The following is a 20,985-nucleotide window of genomic DNA, read 5'->3' on the forward strand; positions in this document are numbered from 1 at the left end:
TTCGTTTCATTAGCTCCCTACTGTTCGGCTTCAGGTAGAGTCTGAAACAGGAGCCATCGTTAGAGAAGAGAGGGTAAAGGGCTTTCACCTGCTGCCAGAACTCTCTTGACCCCTCCGCACAGTCACCAGACCCGCCTAGTCCCTCCCTGTCTGCTGCGTTTGAACTCGCTTGTTAACCCTCTTCCTTAGCCTTGGTTCTGCTTCAGTCCAGAATGAGTGACTGGCAAGGTGGTACATCATGTCACCCATAGCTCAGTGTGATGTCATCTCTGCCCTCGACATGAAATCCTGATCCTTTCCATCAGCTGCTGGAATGCTGCCTTGGCAGTCTTTTATCTGCTTACCTCAACCCATAAACATCTCTTTCTGATTAGGTAACAAGTATAGGTATTAGCTTCTAACTCTGGTGCTGTCTTAGGCATTCCTTATCATTGATAGCTTGTTCTTTCTTTCTGTAAGACACTGGCTGTGTTCTGATTGAGCAGTGGGTCATTTTGAAGGTAATCCACATGATTCCTCTTTCGTTAGCAGGTTGGGAGGGTGCCACTGCTCTGAGAAGTTAACTTTCCCAGCAGGTAACCTTATTTGCGTTGACCAGGTACGTGCAGGATCTTGAGGCCCACATTCCTTAAGAATGGGCTGTCTCCATCTGGGGATCACAAGTCCCCATTTTCCCCACTTTAACCTCCACCCTCCGTTTTCTAGCACAAAACCTGTGAATTCCAGGCCAGACCTTTGACCCCACAGTTGACTGTAGTTTCCCTCTGGTCCATCGTACGGAGAATGCTGCTCAGGGAAAACTTCGGGTCGAACGGGTAGGTTTGCTCTAGGTTTCTAAAGACACTAGATAGAGACATGATTATAAAAGCAAGAGTTCCTATACAGCTGGGCCTGAGGGATACTGTGAAGCTCTTCTCTCTGACCCAGTGTATTTGTAAGAACTGGATGTATTTGATCCCAGGACCTTACCGGGCTTGGATATTAAGCCAACTCAAGGTAAGTGGAAATGGAAGACGGTCACTTGGAGGCCTCTAAAGGGAAGCAGGCTAGGGAAACGACTGGCCTCTGGAGATGACGTGGAAGTGGCGTAATGTGCAGGGCTGCACGTGCAGCCAGCCAGCTTTGTGTTCATCTGGAACAGTGTCCCTAGGTGATTTGGTCAAAACCCCTGAGTCCTAGCCCCTAACCTTCTCTTCCCATGTATTCAGCTCTACCTACAAGGACTCCAACACCCTGCACCTCCCTACGGAGCGTTTCTCCCCTGTGCGCCGGTTCTCTGATGGGGCTGCAAGCATCCAGGCCTTCAAAGCTCACCTGGAAAAAATGGGCAACAACAGCAGCATCAAACAGTTGCAGCAGGTAATGGAAGAGATGGCAGGCCTCTCTGGAGAAGCATGGGTGACAGAGACCACTATTGCAGGAGGACCCGGGTGTTAAACTTCCTACCCCCTTCATGTCAGCAGCACTGAAGTTTTAGAGGTTCCAAAGCAAATAGCTTCCTGACACTCTCCTTACTTCTTGTTATGTCCAGCTTTCCGCAGGAAGGGACTAAATTTTCCTCTTGTCTCTGTAGTTCATTAGAGAGGAATTTCTGGGCTTGTGTTTCGGTGGGAGGCCCCAGGGAATGTCCTTCGAAGCAACCCTGGCATTCCTCTCATGATTTATAGGCCCTGGGTCTTGCTGGAGCCTGCTCTGCATTCTTACCACCTGGCATACTCTCCGGTTGGTATGGAATGGCGCTCCCAGAGGAAGGAAGTGCACCCCCAGCCTTTCGAAAGGGCCGGCTTCCTTTCTGCCTTCCTGACGACCAAGCTTCGAGCGGCATGTGCTTTGTACACAGATTTCACGCTGGAACCTTTGCTTGTACGCAGGCCATCTTGGAGTTTTCCCTTTGTTCAGCCAGAACAGAGCGTGAATGAATAATTTCGTACACCAATGGCTACGTAAATGGGTTAGTTGCTCCTCCAGGACACTGTTCTCCTGGTGGCTCCTTCCGCCCGTGAGACCTGGGGGCAGGTCTGCATCTGCTGACACGCCTGCGTGGCGCGGGCCTGGCTGCATCCCATCTGTGTTCACTGCTTTCCCTTCAGGAGTGTGAGCAGCTGCAGAAGATGTACGGGGGGCAGATTGATGAGAGAGCCCTGGAGAAGACGCAGCAGCAGCACATGCTGTACCAGCAGGAGCAGCACCATCAGATTCTCCAGCAGCAGATTCAGGTGGGCCTTCCCGCTGTGCTTTCTCCAGCTTCTTTGCAGTTTGCTTTCAGGCGGATTGGCCCGTGAGTTTCAGAGGAGATCACGCAGGGCAAAGAGGAGCTGAGTTATGTGCGTGGTTGCCATGGCTGAGTAAAGGTAATCAAACCTTTCGATGACCAACAATAGCGTGAATCTCAGCCACAGAGAGCTTCTTCCCTTCCTGAGAACGGCTCTTGTTAATCTTCGAGCTCACGAGTATTTTTTCTCCTTTCCCACCTTTGTTTTAGGATTCTATCTGTCCTCCTCAGCCTTCTCCACCCCTTCAGGCTGCGTGTGAGAATCAGCCCGCCCTCCTCACCCACCAGCTCCAGAGGTAATGAAGCATGTTGTTTCATGCCTAAGCTGTTGGCCTGACTCTCATGGGCGATGCTGACTGACCCTAACGTTCATCTTGGAAGAACCCACTTGAAAAGCAGGGAGGCCAGGGTCAATTTTAGCGGGCCCCTAAAATCCTGACTTCCTGTGCCGCTTCATTTTCTTAGCCCCATGAACAAAGTAACCTGACGCCAGTAATAGAGGAGGCCAGACGGAGGCCCACAGTGACCGCTGCCTCCTTGGGAAGTCTGGGGAGATAAGATGTGAATGGCTCTAAGTAGACTGTGGTGGGCGGTCTGTGCATGTCTGTCTAGCCTGGAGTCTTACCAAAACCAAAAAAGTAGTGTCCGCCTGTGTGTCGAATGGCTGAAACTAACTGCAAGGTCATACTGCCACCTCAGGAAGTGCGTTTGCTCATCTGGTTCTGTTGTTTTTAAGGTTAAGGATTCAGCCTTCAAGCCCTCCTCCCAGCCACCCCAACAACCACCTCTTCAGACAACCCAGTAACAGCCCTCCCCCCATGAGCGGCGCCATGATCCAGCCTCACGGTGAGTGGAGAGGTTTATGCCCAACCGCGGTGTGCCGCAGGGAGAAGTGAGGCCTCGCCTTGCGTGCCTCAAGCCATCGATTCGGGTGGCAGCGTGACGTAGTGTTCAAGGGAGTCTGCCTTGGTTTGACTTCTTCTACCAGCTCCTTAGCTGTGAGACCTCAGGCAAGTTACTTAACTTCTGGGCACCTCAGCTTGCTCAAAGGTGAAATAGGGATACTAATACTATTTACCGAATAAATATATATATTTATTAATATTATTTAATATTTAATATATAATATATAATTTAATATTAAATTATTAATATCAATATTAATATATATTAATTCAAGTTAAATACTTGAAATAGTCTCTGGAACAAAATAGGTCTCAGTAAAGGTTGACCGTTAATAATATTTTTCATAAAACCCCCTCCAACTCTACCAAATGAAAGGCGACTACCGGAACCTTCCCTCCTGTCATGCCTGGGTTTGGTGATCCACTGGGCACGTGGCTCCTCGCTTGTGGGTGTTTAGGTGAAGGTGAAGATGAGTGTGCCCTAGTCTGTGTGGGCCTTCAGAGACCAGCACTCTGAGCGTTTAGTATTCCAAAAACTGAGGATCTCTTAAGTAACGCCACCCAATCTAGATCCCCTGGAGAGTTTGAATTGGTCTCTAGGCCCTTCCTACCCAAAGTGGGGTCCCCGATGAACAACATCGGCGGGAAGAGTCGAATCTCAGGTCTCATCGCAGACCCGCTGAATCAGAATCTACATCTTAGCAAGATCCCCGGGCCATTTGTCTGTGCATTAGAGTTTGCGAAGCACTGCCCTGGATCAGAGCTACTCAAAGAATAATCTACAGACCAGCTTTCGGGCAACTTATTGGAATGACAAATTCCTGGAATGACAAATTACTGAATCAGCATTCTGTGGGTCGGGCCCAGGAGAGCCTGTGTCTTCTCGAGTCCTCTAGAGGAGCCTTCGGCACCCTGGAGTTGGAGAAGCACTGCTCTGGGTGGTATGCAGGTTAAGTGTCCTCACTGGCTCCCATGACTTCCGGCCAGCTGGTAACCTGGGCATTTGGTCACTCTGAGGTTCCTTTCTCTCCAGGTGCTGCATCTCCCTCCCAGTTTCAAGGCTTCCCCTCCCGCAGTGCAGTCTTCCAGCAGCAGCCTGAGAACTGTTCCCCTCCTCCCAATGTGGCACTAACCTGCTTGGGCATACAGCAGCCTCCCCAGTCACAGCAGGTGACCATCCAAGTCCAGGAGCCTGTTGACATGCTCAGCAGCATGCCCGGGACAGCTGCAGGCTCTGCTGGCCGGGGCGTCTCCATCAGCCCCAGCGCCAGTCAGGTTCAGATGCAGCACCGGACCAACCTGATGGCCGCCTTCAGCTATGGGCACCGGCCCTTGTCCAAGCAGCTGAGCGCCGACAGTGCGGAGGCCCACAGGTAAGCCGGCCCAGTCACCCAGCCGTCTCTCCAGGTGGCCTAGGTGGGAGGAAGCCCCTTAGCAGGGCGAGAGAGGAGGAGGAAAGGAGAAGGGTTCTGACTGGGCTGTGCTCATTTCAGCCTTATTAAAATTGGGGTGGTGGGTTTGGGACGGACTTGAAACCTATATATTGACCCAGGATCAAAATGCTAATGAGACAGAGGAAGAAAAGGACAAAGCTACCTTACTATATGTCTGCAAAGAAGAAAGTGGCCAATTAGAGGAGTTGGTAAAAATGCCATTGCCCCTTGTCTGTTCTTTTAGGATTGTTTCTTTCTCTGTCACCCATATTCTAAGAGATGGGTACATCTTAATAGTTCAAGTGATGTTGCCACCTACAACCAGAGGGGACGGGTGGGGATGACGCATGCATTCCCATCTCCCCCGCCCCATCCACCGCGGTCCTCTGTGCCAGCGGGGGCTCCCCACTGAGGAAGCGTGGTAGCTGTTCCCCCGGGGAGTCTAGCACACTTGTCACATGGATGCCTGGTACTCACTCCCTTTTGTGTCTGCAGCTTGAACGTGAATCGGTTCTCCCCTGCTAACTACGACCAGGCGCATTTACACCCCCATCTGTTTTCGGACCAGTCCCGGGGTTCCCCCAGCAGCTACAGCCCTTCAGCAGGAGTGGGGTTACCTCCCACCCAAGCCCTGAAAGTCCCTCCACTTGACCAGTTCCCCACCTTCCCTCCCAGTGCTCATCAGCAGCCACCGCACTATACCGCGTCGGCGCTGCAGCAGGCCCTGCTGTCCCCGACGCCGCCGGACTACGCACGACACCAGCAGGTCCCCCACATCCTCCAAGGACTGCTCTCCCCCCGGCACTCGCTCACCGGCCACTCGGACATTCGGCTGCCCCCGGCAGAGTTTGCACAGCTCATTAAGAGGCAGCAGCGGCAGCAGCAGCAGCAGCAAGAGTACCAAGAACTGTTCAGGCATATGAACCAGGGGGACGCAGGGAGTCTGGCTCCCGGCCTCGGGGGGCAGAGTATGACAGAGCGCCAGGCTTTACCGTATCAAAACGCTGACTCTTATCACCACCACCACACCAGCCCCCAGCATCTTCTGCAAATCAGGGCGCAAGAATGTATCTCGCAGGTTTCCTCCCCCACCCCGACCCACGGGTACGCTCACCAGCCGGCGCTCGTGCACTCGGAGAGCATGGAGGAGGAGTGCTCGTGCGAGGGGGCCAAGGACGGCTTTCCGGACAGGAAGAACGTGAACACGTTGACCAAAGGTTGCCACGATGGCCCCCTGCTCTTGAGTACTGGCGGACCCGGGGACCCTGAGTCTTTACTAGGAACCGTGAGTCATGTACAGGAGTTGGGGATACATCCGTACCGACAGCCAGCTGCTGCATTCAATAGAAATAAGGTGTCCAGCCGAGGTAAGAGCCCTGCAAAGTCCAGTCCCGGGCCAGTCTGCCCTCATTCAGTTAACTCAGCAGTATTACCTTTTTTCAGCTAGTACTCTGGGTTCCTAAGAAAAAAAGAATTCCTGAGAAGACCTTCAGCACCTTTTAGGGGAGAAGCACGTAGGAAGTGGGTATTTGGTGGGGAAGGGGATCTGTTTTCAAACTTAAAAGAGAGTGATAGACAATTAACATATAGATAGTACAGTCAGTAAGGTATATTACCTGTTTCCCATATTCATACCATGGTTCCTTAGAATCCAGAATTTCTCAGCTGTCATCAAAATAGCTGACTTTAACCTCTGCGGTAGAATAAAAGTCAGCCGGTGCTAAGGAAATAGGATTTAGTGTAAATAGTGTTGAACTAAGAGTCAAGGCCCCTCAGTCCTGGACACGCCTGTGTTACGAATGCAGTGACCTTGTCACTTAAACCTCAGGTTCTTATTTCCTCATCTGTGAAAAAGGGCAGGAGGAATAACGGTACTTTGCAGAGTATTTGTGAAGACTAAAGCATACACGTATGTATTTATGTTTATACATAATGTTTGTGTGTGTGACACAGAGAGAGGGAGAGAGAGGCACACTTGATCATCTGAATGTATGATGTAAATAATTTGAGGCATTATTATTACTCTGATCACTTTGTTAATAAGCTAAACACAGAATATTACAGCATCATAAGGGACCCCATGCCATTTCATTTAGTATCACTGTATAATTAGTACATTCATTTTCATTTGGGAGGAGATTGGGATTACTGTCAGTAACTTATACTCAGAAGACATTGTTCCACTCATGTCATGGCATTCACCCTACTCGAAGTCTGGACTGACATCCCTCCCATCCTCATAGATCTTGAAAATGAGATCTATGAAATATACAATGAAATATACAACCCTGAAGCTGGGCATTGAAAATGAAATATACAACCCCGAATCTGGGCACTTCTCCCATCCTCCCCTTCTTGAAGCTGCCTGCCTCTCCTGCCCTGTCCTTTTGAAGTCAGCACACAAAACTCAACTCCTGGGGGAATTGGGTCCGCTGGCACAGAGCAGGATGGAAGACCTGGCTCGAAATCAGTTTATGTGCAGAGGACCTGGTGCATTCAGGTTGTGCTCATTAAGCGCTGATAGGGATGTGGTTCCCTAAAACTCCAGTTAAATCCTGGGCTTTTGAGCAGATGGGTGCCGTCCAGTTTGAGGTCTGCACCAGTCAGACGTATCGTGTCCACCTGCGGCTGCTGCGTTTTTAGGCAGACGTAGGATAGTGGGAGGTTTTGGAGCCAGGACGTATGTGGATGCCGTGGGAAAGCTTCCTGTGCGAATGACAGCTTTCACCAGAAAAGGAGAAAAGCTGACACTTGCGTAGGGCTTTCCACTTGCCAGACACCGGATGCTGTTCACGTATGAACTTGTCTAATCCTCACAAATCTTACTGTCCCCATTTTACCAGTGAGGCACCTGAGGCCCAGGTTAAGTGATCTTCCCGCAGGGCCCACAGCTCGGGAGTAGCACTGAACCCGAGAGCCGCTCACTTCACGCCGGCAGACACTTGCTGAGCACACGCTGGGTGTGCAAGGCTCGGGGAACGAGCGAGCGAGCACACAGTGCACACTCCCCGCCCGCACCCTGGATTACCATGTGTGAAAATAACCTTTTGAAATATTATTCTTCAAAAATACTCTCTCTGAATCCCCTTCACTTTTCCCTCCTGTGTGACTCCTACGTACAGGAAGACCAGGGGGCTTGAATTCGCCTGTGTCCCCTGATTGTCAGAGGAACCCCCTTTCGGCAGGCTTGCAGGTCTATCTGGTGCCTGAAGGAAGGCAGGACGTGGCTGGTCCAAGTGCCGTGGGAGACCAGGGGAGGGACAGGCCAGTTCTCAGTCGGAGCAGGGGCAGGTTTCCTGCAGCAAGTGACATTTGAGTTGGGTCTTGGTGGATGGAAAGGATTTTGCCGTTTGGATTTAGGGGAGAAGCGCGAGGAAAGACCAGCGGGTGGGAGTGCCTCAGGGACGTTTCTGGGGGGAGGCAAGCTGCCTTGGTCAGTGTGAAGTCTAGTCTACGTGAAGGAGTTAGTAGAAGCTAAGGGCCAAGGTTTCCTGAAATCCAGAGGATGATCTGCCTCCAGCGGCTCCCCGCGGCTTTAAATCAGTTCAGTTCACTTCAGACCGAAACTTGAGTCAGGATTCTTTTGACGAGTCCCTCCCACCTCTTCCCCAAGCTGAGTGACTACGATTACTTCTCCCTCTTCCTTCCCCCTGCCTTCTTCCATCCGCCGCCATCGCCGCCATCATTCTCTGCAAGCATCCTTTCTGGTTTCTGGAAGAGTCAAGCCATAAGTACACCCCTAAAGGTTTCAGCTCAAAACTACCCTGTCCTTGTTGCCTCATGATCAGTTTTGCTTCCCCCCAAAGCCCTCTTTTTTCTTAAATCTTCTTTTCCTGACCTTGGATACGAGCTTTTCTAGAAGCCCTAGTCTTAGCTCCTGCCCTGCTTGCCAGTGTATGGCAGAGATGATCCTTCCCATCTCTGCCCAGTTTACTCTCAACTCACTCTTCAACTTAGCTACGGCGTATGCCTTTTCTTCAATACTATTCACCTCGCCTCTTTCTAACCTCTTTCGACTTCTATTTTGAGACTTTTGGAACCATATATACAATTATCTTTAACAAATAAAGCCCCAAGTTTATTACCCTGTGAGTTTAGAATCCAGTATAGTAAAATAATGCAATAGAGAAAAAATAGCCCAGGGAAGCCCAAAGCCACTCCAGAGTTAAGAGTTAGAATCCGTCCGGGGATGTACCTATGTGTGTTTAAAACTTCTTCTTATCCTGAAGCGTCTCCATTGTCCTTACCTTAAACCTGTGACCACCCCGGCACCTAACCGCACCTCCCTGTCTTCATCTGTGTTGTGAGGGATGTTAGCTAGATGCCCCCTCCGAGAAGGTGTTTGCAGTTGGTCTGCTCCGGGCTTGGTGCCCTCCAGCCAGTTACTCATTTATTGTTCACAACCACCTTGGGCGTATGTCTTATGATCCCTTTTACAGGAGAAACTAGGCTCCACAATCTCTTCCTGCTTTAACCTGACGTGATTCTTCTCTTTTAAAAACATGAGAGCTCAGAGTTTTACAACCGCCAAAGAATCATCCGATAATTTGCCCTTCCTTCTGCCAAGAAAGGGTTGTGATGTGCTCCGCCCACCACCCTGCAGGCACGTGGGTGCAGCTCATCCTTGTTTATGTCTTTGTGGGGGGACACCTGCTGCTTGCTCGTAGTTACACACGGGCCCCCAAACACTTCATGTGTTACTTCTGTGATAGAGCGAATTCAGTGAAATTTATTGAATGACTAGATCACACGAGACTGTATTTTAGGTCCAGTGGGGAATGCAGGGTCGGGAGAGACAAGCTCATAAAGAGACTTAAATGAAGCGCTACGTAATGAGTGCTGTAGGAGGTATAATTATAACGAGCAGAGCTACTGGCATCTTTCTAAAATTTCTTAAGGGTAGATTATCAGGGATTGCTGGTGTTAGTCAAGGAAAATTACATGCCATCATTATCAGCGGCCATGCTTACCTATTTCTTTTACAGCCGTATGCCACCAATCAGTGCGGGGCCAGGCACAGCCGGAGTGCTGAGCAGGCAACGTGCCAAAGGTCTGTTTGTAATGTGTAGAAGTTTCAGGGCTAGACATGCCCCATGCTGCCTGTAATCTCCCGTCTGCCACTCCAGAAGTAGAAGTAAGGTTTATCTTCCCTCTGTAGTATTACATACACTTGGTTTTTTTTTTGTTTTTGTTTTTTTACTTTGCAAATAAATATGATAGCATAACCGGTTTACACAGTGAGATTACCAGCTTGAACTCACAGAGAAAACCACATCCTCTACTCGGAGCCCACTCAGCTTCAGCAGCATTGGTGGACTTCAGGCCTCACAGAGGAGTCAAACGATGACAGACTGCGAGGGTTTACCCCTCAGAACCTTTAGGAGGGATATGCACAACATGTCATTTCTCTCATTTTCTCTTAAAACCCAGTAAATGAGTACGGACGAGTCAACATTGACAGATTCAATAGAGAGTTGTGCAAGCTGCCCCGAGGTTCCCTGGGTAGGTGGGTGCTGTGCTTTGTGTCCGTTTGTGTATTTTTTCCCCTTGCGTGATCAGATGGTCATCCTTCCCCCTGTACTGTCTCAGCTTTACTTGGGTAAATACCCGAGAATTCTGCTCCCAGCAGTCCTCTTTCCGCATTATTTATATATCCTGTGGTGAGCTTGATAGTTCCTCCAGCTGCTGAATTGGCATAAAGAATGCCAAAGATTTGAGCCTGCATTTCCCGTTCCTTGGCCAGTGGGTTGGTCTGTTTACACACATGCCCCCGTTCCCCCACCCCGCCCCACCCCAGCTGCCAAACTGGTCAGAGGGTCTCACCTATAGAGTGTCACAGGGGACTTCTAAACGCAGGACTCAACATTCTTACTAAAAATAATACTTTTCTTGTGTAGTCCTTTACAGTTTATTAAAGACCCTTATACATGTGTTAGCTCTTGAGCCCCCAAACAACCCTCATTTTTCAGACAGGGAAACTGAGGTTAGGAGAGATTAAATGACTTATTCAAGTTCATACACTGTTTGTGATGGAGTTGGAACCTGACTTCAAGTTTCCCGAATTCCTAGTCATATTCTTTTCTTTATGCCTCCTTGCCTCCCATTCTACCCCTTCCAAGTATATCTGCCAAGCAAAAGATGCCAGCCCTTCCAGATCTTCAACCTGTGAGTTATATTGAAATTTGAACAGACAGAGCCCTGGTTTGTTACCCAACTCCTATTAATAGGCTTTTTTTTTTTTTTGGCCGCGTTGTGTCTTCGTTGCTGCACGCAGGCTTTCTCTAGTTGCGGCGAGCGGGGGCTACTCTTCGTTGCGGTGCACGGGCTTCTCATTGTGGTGGCTTCTCTTGTTGCGGAGCACGGGCTCTAGGCGCACAGGCTCAGTAGCTGTGGCTCGCGGGCTGTAGAGCGCAGGCTCAGTAGCTGTGGCACACGGGCTTAGTTGCTTCGCGGCACGTGGGCTCTTCCCGGACTAGGGCTCAAACCGGTGTCCCTTGCATTGGCAGGTGGATTCTTAACCACTGCGCCACCAGGGAAGTCCTTAATAGGCTTCTTTTTCGTCTAGTTTTTCTGTTTGTTTGATTGATTTTGGTTTTGTTTTGTTTTGTTTTTTCGGCTGTGCCTCGAGGCTTGTAGGATCTTTGTTGCCCTACCAGGGATTGAACCTGGGCCCTAGCAGTGAGAGCGCTGAGTCTTAACCACTGGACCACCAGGGAACTCCCTTTCGTCTAGTTTTTAACTGCCATTTGTCGCTCCTAAACCAGAGGCTTCTTTCCTGGAAATTAAAGTTTCAGTGACTCACTTGTTCACTTACCTATGGGTAAATTGCCCCCATAATTCTGGAAGTAGGATTCTGTGATAAAATCATTTTCTTGTTTGTTTTTGTCAACTGGTTCATTGTGCCCCAACCACTCAGAAGTAACATCTCTGAAATGACTATGAGTCTTTACTGAGCTCATAACAGAGTACCAAGCTCAAGTAAGCCCTTTACCCACCTGTGGAGTAAGTCCTATTTTACAGATGAAGAGACTGAGACCCAGTGAAGTCAGGTAACTTGCCCAGGATTCCCCCACCTCAGGAATTCTGGTGAAGCCAGGATCCAAGCCCGGGTCTTCCTGACCCCAGAGCTAGTGCTTCTGAGCTCTAGGCCAGGGAGTCAGAAAGACTCGTCATGTGATTTGTCAAGCAATAGCTCGCTCTGTCTTGGTGGCACTTTCAGGTGTGTTGGCACCAGACCCAAAGGCTGTGAAGAGAGCAGACTAGGAGGACAGAATCCATGGGACCTTCCCAAAGGCAGGGCCAAAAGGAGGGTGGGTGTTTGGGTTTGGAGAAACCCCATTCTCAGGAATAAAAATAGATTTAAAAAAGAGAGGTGGGTTGGGGGAGGGAGATTCAGCGTACATATCAGATAAACACATTGAGGCCTCTGGAAGAGGTGGGAAGGAACCAAATGTCAAGAACCAGGGCTTATACATGCTGTTAGCCTTGCCATTTCCTCACGTTTGATAATCATCCTTGAAAAATCTTTAAACAGGAGAGCTCTCGTGTTTGTCTTTGGGAGAGCAAGGAGGTGCAGCTCATGAGATTTGCATCCAGCTCTATAGTCCAGAAAAAAGGAGCCCCAAGGAATTGAGTGGATGGGGTTAGCTATCAAAGAAGAAAGTATAGGCATTAGAAAACACTTCGGAAAAGTAAGAAGCAGCTATTCGTGTTCCTTCCTGTCAAAGCAGACTCAAGAGCCAGTCCCTCGCTCCACAGAGGCAGCCTTGCACCACTTCCTGCTGGTGGCTTTTGTTTGGCCCTGCGGCCAGCACGTGAGCTATGTCCACTGAGAGGAATCGGGCTGGGTGGGTAGGATGGGTGACCTAATCCCACAGAGCAAGTCCTGGCGTAGGCTTTCTTTTATCTTCCTCTCGCTGCTGGCTTTTAGCTTTCAGTAGCAAAAGAGGTGGCTCCTGGCTCTTCCTTTGACCTCTTTGCTCAAAGAACTTTCAAAAGATTTCTCACTTGACTTCACTTTTGGTAGTTTGGAAGCTCCCATCCTTTCACTTTTCTCCAGAGTGTTTTGCATTACCAGCAACGTGCATGTCACTTTGTTCCCCTCCCTTCCCGTCCTGCCTCAGCCCCTGAACCCAGGCCTCACCTTGATGGTTATGGAGACCATTTGAATCTAGAGACCTGAAACCCTTTAACCATCACTCAAGCAGCACATTTTACTTTCGTTATTCAAATAGATACTGGGATGGTACAGTTAGCGTTAGGACTGTATTTCCTATTAAAATTTGTTTAAAAGCCTGGTCTCGCTAAGGTACAGTTCATCAGGAGATAAGCCCAATAGCTGCCAGGGAGCTTTAACCCAGAAAAACCAACCAAGCAAAGAAAGCGTATGTTGAAGGTCTAGGCTCTTAAGGACTGGAGCCAGAAGTGCCACCAGGAGGATCCTGTCAACTTAGGTGTGGCCCTGGTATCCTTCTTGACCATCCTTGGTCAAGAAGAAGAAATACTCAGTCTTCATGAATTCCTCTTTCTCTCCAAAGTCCAGTCCACAGGGTTGTATGACTCTGACAGGTAGCTAACCCACATTAAGAGAGTGTTTATTAATATCAGTTAAAGAGATTATTATTAAACACTGGGAATAGGACGATGTTCTGGAATAGTGAAGGCTCACAAACATGCATAAAATACAATTCTTGTCCTCAAAGAATTTGCAGTTTAATATGAATAATTAAGACAAGTATGCAACTGAAGATGGTGCCAGGAATAACATTAGAGTAATCAGAGTCCAATAAAGTCTTCTGCCATTTAAAGGAAGGAAAGATCTCTTTCTGTTTGAAAGGGAGAATTTCATAAAAATTATAACATTTGAGCTGGACCTAGAAGGATGAGTTGATTCAGATTGGCAGGAATGGAAGTAAAAGAGTCAAGCATTTCCAGAGAGAGAGAACAGTGAGAGCAAATGCATTGAACTGTCCGTGGTCCCATTTGACCAGAGCTTAGAATGTAGAGGAGAGTCGTGTGGCGTACTCATTGGAAGAGAGGCTGGGACGGTGTTGTGAAAATGAGGGGTTTGGGCTCCCCTATAGAAAGGTTAGTCTTTGTAGGGCAGTGCTAGAGGGATGGTTAGGAGGCTATTATAGTGATCCAGGCAAGAGGTAACAGGACTTCAGTGGAAGCAGTGAGATTAGTAAGAAAGAGACTGAAGTGACCAACATTGGAGGGGCACATTCTTCTGACTTAAGGTGATGTGGAACCAGGAGTAAGGAATCCATATGAACTCCACAAGCTCATCATACCCAGAAGATTAGGAAAGTAGGCACCAAAACCAGGATGTCTGAAAGAGATTGTGGGGGAAGCTGATGAGTTTAGAATTGGACACGTTGAGTGTTAGCCATCCAGGGAAAGATACCTAGTAAATAGTTAAAATTTTGGATCTGGAGCTTAAAAGAGCATTTCAGTAATTCTTTATATAGAAGCAGTGTAGTTGAAGTCGTGAAAATAGATGATACTGCCAAAGTAAGTGTGGGGAGAGAGAGACGGTCAAGGATAGAAATGTAGGGACTTTCCTGGTGGCGCAGTGGTTAAGAATCCGCCTGCCAATGCAGGAGACACGGGTTCGAGCCCTGGTCTGGGAAGATCCCACATGCCGCGGAGCGACTAAGCCCGTGCGCCACAACTACTGAGCCTGTGCTCTAGAGCCCACGAGCCACAACTACTGAGCCCGTGTGCCACAACTACTGAAGCCCGCGCGCCTAGAGCCCGTGCTCCGCCACAAGAGAAGCCACCGCAATGAGAAGCCCGCGCACCACTACGAAGAGTAGCCCCCACTAGCTGCTCTCTGCAACTAGAGAAAGCCGGCGCACGGCAACAAAGACCCAACGCAGCCAAAAATAAAAATAAAATAAATAAATAAAAATTAAAAAAAAAAAAAAGGACAGAAATGTAAAGAGCGAAGGAGCCATGGAAGGAGCTGGGGGCAGCAGTTAGAGGAGGAGAGGAGGGGACTGGGTGGTGTACGGAGGAGAAGCCAAGGAAGGAGTGAGAGGCGTCCACAGGATGGAGGCCATCCTTCTAGGCCAGAGGTCCTGAAAGCTCCAAGAATGATTCTTCTGTGCATCTAGGTGTGGGAACATAGCACTGTCCAATCAACAGAGAAATGAAGAAAAAAAGAAAAGGTTCAGTGTGATCCAGCCAACCACTGATACGTGGAATTTTTTTCTCCTGAGGGTATGATCCCTGCAAGAGAGAGCCTCAGCTTTGCTGTTAAGACTTAGGGTTGGCAGGCTGGTCCAGGCTCCTCTGAGCATCACCAGCCAGCTGAGGATTAGCAGAGAGTGCACATGTGGTCCTCACCATTGCCCACTGTCCCTTGCAAGACATTTCTTTGGTGAGAGTTGCCAGCGTTGGGAGAAACTCTAGGTCTGCTGACCCTATTTTGCTCTGTCCCCTCAGAGTCTGTCCTAGGGAACTGCATGGATAGAAGTTCTCCAGGACAAGCAATGGAGCTGCCAGATCACAATGGACTTGGGTACCCAGCACACCCCTCAGTCAGTGAACACCACAGGCCCCGGACCCTCCAGAGACACCACACGATCCAGAACAGTGACGATGCTTATGTACGTTGGCCCCCTCCTGCTTTTCGGAAGTGGAATCCTTGAAAACAGAACTTAGGAATGTGGGGTAGCATCTACTCTCATTCTCCTCAGCCAGAGTCCAGCGCCTCTGGGCACTAAGGGAGCATTTCTTTGAATCACCGTAACAAGCAATCCTAAACTCCAGGAGAATCTCCGTAGAATCTGAACTCCACATTAGAGACTGAGGAATCAAGAACGGTTTGCCATCTGTTTCCTCTAGTCTTAGTTATTGAACTTCTCCCCAGACAGTCTAAACTCAGGCCCCAGCAAATGAGCCTTCAGGCTCTTGGTTAGTTTTCTGGCAGCTACATTGAATTTATTCAGATAAGGGAGCTAATCCACGCAGCAAAGCGTTGTTTCCTTAGGGCAGACTCATAGGCAGCGCTGTCTAATACAGTAGCAACCAACCCCATGTGGCTTTTCAATCTTAAATGTAATTAAAACAAAATAAAACTTAAAACTGAGTTCTGTAGTCACACGAGTCACATTTCAGGGCTCAGTAGCCCTTGTGGCTGCTGGCTTCCTATTGGACGGGGCAGGCACAGGACATTCCCATCCTCGCAGGGAGTGCTGTTGACAGTGCGGTCCTAAGACAAACTCCTCGTGGTGATGAGATAGGTCAGCAGCCTGGCACTGGAGGGCCATGTAGATGTCAAGGGCATCTGACCACCAGCTGAGATTCACCGTGCCCCTCCCTTCCCACCCTACCCCCACCCCCAGCCTCAGCTTCCCGCACGGTCACCATTGCAGCGTCCCCCTTTAGCTGGCCCTGCAGAGGAAGGCAGTCTGGGTGGTAGTGCTTGGGACTGGTGCTTGAGGCCGGCCATTGCCTGGGCTCTTTTGGAGGGCACAGCTGTCTGTAAGGGTCCCTGAGAGTGGCACGTTTTCTGATATCCTTCTTTTCCTAATTGTTTCCTGCAGGTGCAGCTGGATAACTTGCCTGGCATGAGTCTCGTGGCTGGGAAAGCACTTAGTTCTGCCCGGATGTCAGATGCAGTTCTCAGTCAGTCCTCGCTCATGGGGAGCCAGCAGTTCCAGGATGGGGAGAATGAGGGTGAGGGGTGTTATGCGTGGGGCACCCCGGAGAAGTTCCTGGAGGGGCCCCCCTTTCATCTTCACCAGTGACTACTCCCCTATTGTATAAACAGCCCATGGGAAGCCACAGCATCCCCAAGGGGTTCTGGATACAACCTTTCCCCAGTTCTCTTCCACCGAGTGTGCGTGCATGAAGGAGCACGCCTCCTGTTTGAGGGCAGGGGTATCACGCTTCTGTCTGCAGTGCTTTGTTAAGATGCTCCTTCAATAACTCTTTTTCTGGTTCTGATTAGAGGGCACCGTGTCCCAATGTCTGCCTCCCTTTAGAACCAGTAGAGGGAGGGTATCATAGTTGATATAAAGCCCAGGCTCGGGAGTGGACAGGTCTGCAGTAAATTCTGACTGCCCTTCACCGGCTCCACAGGTTAAGGCGCTTAACCTTTCTGAGCCCCAGGGTCCTCCTCTGTAAAGGGACAGAAACAACAGAGCCCCTGTCCTAGATTGTGCTGTGAGCATTAACTAGCTTGGGGAGTTTAAAGTGCTTAGGCCCGTGTCCTGAGTACAGAGCGTGCCCAGGAGTCAGTGCCTGCCAGCCGCGAGGGTGTCCTCCACACCACAGGAGCTGACAGTGCTTGACGGTGGGAGACTAAAGGAAGAGGGCAAAACGGACACTGGGGACAACAGGAAGGAGGCTGGCCCCCAGCCACGGTCACTAGCCAAACCGAGGGCCTACTCTGAGCTAGAGTTCAGGGCTGGGAGTCAGGCTACAGAAGGCTCAGACTTCTCTTCCACCCCTGCCTACCTCTTGCCCACCTACCACCCCACTCCCTGCAAATCTCCCATGTTTCTTCTGGTCTTGCAGAATGCGGGGAGAGTCTTGGAGGTCATGAGCACCCAGACCTGACTGATGGCAGCCAGCATTTAAACTCCTCTTGCTACCCGTCCACATGTATTACAGACATACTGCTCAGCTACAAGCACCCCGAGGTCTCCTTCAGCATGGAACAGGCAGGCGTGTAGCAAAGGATGGAGAGTGAGTATCACCCTGGCCGGGGCCAAACCAGCCCTTTGGCCCAGTACCAGCTCCTCATCCCATCAGGAGATTCCCTTCCATGTGAACTTGAGCCAGTGAACTTGACAACGCCACTCTTCCCGTCAAGGTCTTTGTATCTTCCTGTTCCTTCATTAAGCACCATGCTAGTTGTTTGGGGGGTGGATGCTGGCCATAGTCCCTTGGTTGAATTATGGGGGATAAGACGTGTTATAGGTGCCATAGCCTCCACAGAGTAAGTGAGCTTAGGGCTTCAGAGGACAGACAGGACCTCTGGCCAGGGTAATGGGAAAGGAGGTGACCCTTGAACTCAGTCCTGAAGGATGAAATTCAGCAAGAAAACATGGCCAGCCAGATTTTGTTAAGGCTGTGCTGCAAGTGGCAAAATATTCCAGAAATGTGTGATCAGAGGCCAGTGGTAGAAAACGGGTAAACAGTCCAGTCTGGCTGGAGTAACGGCTAAACGCACACAGCAGGTAGTATCGGTTCTGTCTGAAAATTCATTGACAGAAAAGACTTGATGAAAGTTAAGCCATCTGGCAAATCCATACTAGGCAAAACTCTTTAAATATCTGACTGAGGTAAAGTGCACCTATTTTTTTTTCTTTTTTAAGTTTTCAGTGGAATATATGAGTCTCTCTCTTTTGAAACTAATTGTCTGTGTCTGCTGCTCTGTTGCAGGTTTATGTACCGCGCGGGAATGAGAAGGTTGACTTTAAACCAACAGTATCTAGCAGCATTGCGCCAAGTTGCCCTTGTGTTTCCCTCCACCCAGAATGTCGGCTCCTTTCCTCACATTTGGTTCATCAGCGTGCCGTTGTTTTGGGTTCTGAGGGGGGCTTTGCCACGTTCGCCTGTATGACCAAGTCACCAAGGAAATAAACAGGAAATCCATGTTCGCCACCTTTCATGAAAGTGTATTTGGTGTATCTGAGTTGGTGGTTTTGTTTGGTTTTGGTTTGGATTATTTTTGGTTGTTTTTTTTTTTTTTTTAAGTATGTTTTCTTTTGGAGGTGATTTTCTTTCTTTTTTTTTTTCTTTCTTTCTTTCCTTTTTTTGAGACAGAAGAGCAAAGCAGTTAGTGTACGGGGGCCAGGGGCGCAGAGCCACTCCCCTCCCTGGCCTCCGTCCACAGAGTGCCCTCCAGTCTCTGCACTGCTCTTCCACAGGAGCAGAAGTTAGAGGGGGACATCCTCTGGAATCTTAGCAGCTGGAGAAAGAGACAGAGGAAGGGATGACAGCCTTTGGCCCTTGGAGAGCAAAAAGAGAAACCCCAAGCCTGGAACCTGGAGAGGTCTTTGCTGCTGGGATCCACTGAAGAACATGTCTGGCCCAGCCAAGGTCATATGAGAATGTTAGCACGGAGGCTGCGAGTGGCCTGGCATTGATGGGTTGCCAGTTAGAACACCTGTTTGGTGTGTAACTCGGCTCCCCTCTTACAACCTGGAAAGTTGGTTGCCTTTATCATCCTGCTGGTTCCACCCATGGACTGAACACCCGACAGTGGTATACTATGCTTTTGTGTCACCTTTTATTCTCATTTTATATTGTGCTATAACAAGGATTGTTGCTCCATATATATATATATGGATGTAACCGTATACATCCATATATATATATATATAATGCTTTTCCTTTTCAGCCTCTTTGTCACAGGCAAGAAGAACAGGAGGTTGTCTTGGGTCCTGCCTCTCTCCTAACTTCTCCTTCTCCCTGGGCATCCTCAGCCCCTCTTTTAATTCTTGATCATGTAGGAATTGTTTTTGGTAAATGTTGATATTATTGTTATTATTATTGTTATTATTATTATTAATAAATAAAAACAAAAGGAATTTTTGTTTAAAAGAGAAATGTTTAACCAGATTCTGTTCTATTTGAATTGTGACTTGCACCTTTTGTTCAAAGTATTTTATTTAGACCTTGTAATTGTGAACAGTTCTCACTCGTGCCAGTGACAGATGTAGTGGTCTCCTTTCCCCCAGCTGAAGCAGTGCATATGCAATAGCTATTATTTGTGTTATTATCTTTATTTTTCTTCACTGTTAGAAACCAAAGTCTTCTCTGCTGGCTGGGGGCTGACAGAGGATCTGGGTTATCGCCTTCCGATCTTCAAAACAAGGAAGAGGTGTTAAATATTCTGACTCTTGATCCATTTTGCTGGGAAAGCAGAGTAAAAGGTCCCCCAGCCCCTCCTAGTCTTTCATCCTGAATTTGCACAGAAGAAAGCGGGTTCCCAGCATGGCCATCCTGGTGTTGCTGACAGGATACCCATGCAGCTTGTCCTTCTCACTGATGTTGGCAGCTCGGCTCCTGGACCCAGTATCCCTCGAGTGGGTCTCTGCAGTGCAAGAGCCTTTCTTGGGATCTCTCCGTGTCTCCTTGGTCCCCAAATCCCCTCCACTGGGTGGGGCCACCAGCTGCTCACCTTCTGGAAGCAACCGAGATAGCCCAGACAGCCACTGTTGACTTCTCCGGGCTCGTTGCAGTTCCCATGCTGGCCTCCCACCCACCACGTGCTCAGCCTGTTCTGTTCACGGTGCTGATGGACGAGCAGACTGCCGCCCCCCTGCGACCACCCAGACGAAAGCCAGTGAGCCTATTAACCGTGCCATCTTGCGAACTACACTTTTAAAAAATCATTGCTTTGTATTGTAGTGACCAATATGCGCAGTATATGTTGAATGTATATGAACATACTTTCCTATTTCTGTTCTTTGAAAATGTCAGAGTATTTTTTTCTTTCTCATTTATGTTGAACTAAAAAAGGATTAAAAATCTCCAGACCCAAGTTGCAGTAAGACCTTTAGTCGTTTCTTGGTGGGCACTTACAACTTAGTAACTTGGTTGGACAATAGGGGATTGTGCAAATAAACACCTGATTATGATCTTATGCTGATATGTTTCTTGCCTTGTGGTTTGGAGTCTAGTTGGGAGAAACTGTTCAGGCTGGAAGCTGGAATGCTGGAGGCTGAGGACGTGTAGCGTGGGGCTTTGAGCAGTGCTTTATCTCACCCCGCCCTGCGAGCCGAGCATTCTCTAGAAGCCTGAACTCGGCTCCACGCTGGGTCGTCAGGCACCTTGCTTGGACTCTGGCCCCTCAGAAGGGAACGTTACGAGTTTGCTGAGTCGGGTGGAAAACAGATTCCTTGAGAGCGTACTTTTGAAGGAGTAAAAGGAGGACCTCAAGAGAGTTGGCACAGGCTGGGGCCTTTACGGGGTGACCTCAGTCAGCCCAGTGATACGATCAACTCTAAGTGTTAGGATGGAAGGGGACTTTTGCTATAGTTTTCCCTCTTTTTCCACGGCTGGACTCCAGAGGGCAGGGTAGAATTTCTAGCAGGGTCCCAGCCACGGCTGACAGATAGCTGATGGAAGGCCTTCTATGAAGAAAGATTACAAAAGCTGGAAATACTGAGTTTGTAGGAAGAAGAGGGAGAGGAGGGAGTCCATGGCGGACTAAAAAGTTGCTGTGGGACTGTTTAGAACAGAAAAAAGCCTCAAGAGGGGTCTTCTAGAAATCATCTGAGTGTGTACACACTCCCATGGAAGGCTGGGAGTGTCTCTGGAACCAAACAGCGATAAACCCAGATGCCTTCAAACGATTTGTAAGAACCTTTTATGGGAGGTGCCACGCCCTCCTGAATGCAGCCAGGATGCC

General features: G+C 49.1%; 1 protein-coding gene across 5 annotated transcripts in view; it reads left to right on the forward strand.

The window, feature by feature from the left end:
- The window catches only part of SIK3 (SIK family kinase 3), a 250,357-nt gene extending 230,159 nt beyond the window's left edge, over positions 1–20,198 (forward strand). For 2 of the 5 annotated variants that reach the window (XM_061203636.1, XM_061203637.1), the window contains 10 exons: positions 1,209–1,359; positions 2,091–2,216; positions 2,483–2,568; positions 3,009–3,118; positions 4,211–4,550; positions 5,106–5,977; positions 15,060–15,223; positions 16,163–16,295; positions 17,139–17,309; positions 18,009–20,198. In XM_061203636.1, the coding sequence (XP_061059619.1) occupies positions 1,209–1,359; positions 2,091–2,216; positions 2,483–2,568; positions 3,009–3,118; positions 4,211–4,550; positions 5,106–5,977; positions 15,060–15,223; positions 16,163–16,295; positions 17,139–17,296 (2,140 nt within the window). In that variant the 3' untranslated portion in view covers positions 17,297–17,309; positions 18,009–20,198. Of the gene's footprint in view, positions 1–1,208; positions 1,360–1,667; positions 1,952–2,090; positions 2,217–2,482; positions 2,569–3,008; positions 3,119–4,210; positions 4,551–5,105; positions 5,978–15,059; positions 15,224–16,162; positions 16,296–17,138; positions 17,310–18,008 lie in introns of those variants that run through there. The other 3 variants (XM_061203638.1, XM_061203639.1, XM_061203640.1) reach the window with 2 other exon arrangements.
- The last annotated feature ends 787 nt before the right edge of the window (positions 20,199–20,985 follow it).

This window comes from Eubalaena glacialis, chromosome 10, assembly GCF_028564815.1.
Source record: "Eubalaena glacialis isolate mEubGla1 chromosome 10, mEubGla1.1.hap2.+ XY, whole genome shotgun sequence".
Lineage (NCBI taxonomy): Eukaryota > Metazoa > Chordata > Mammalia > Artiodactyla > Balaenidae > Eubalaena > Eubalaena glacialis.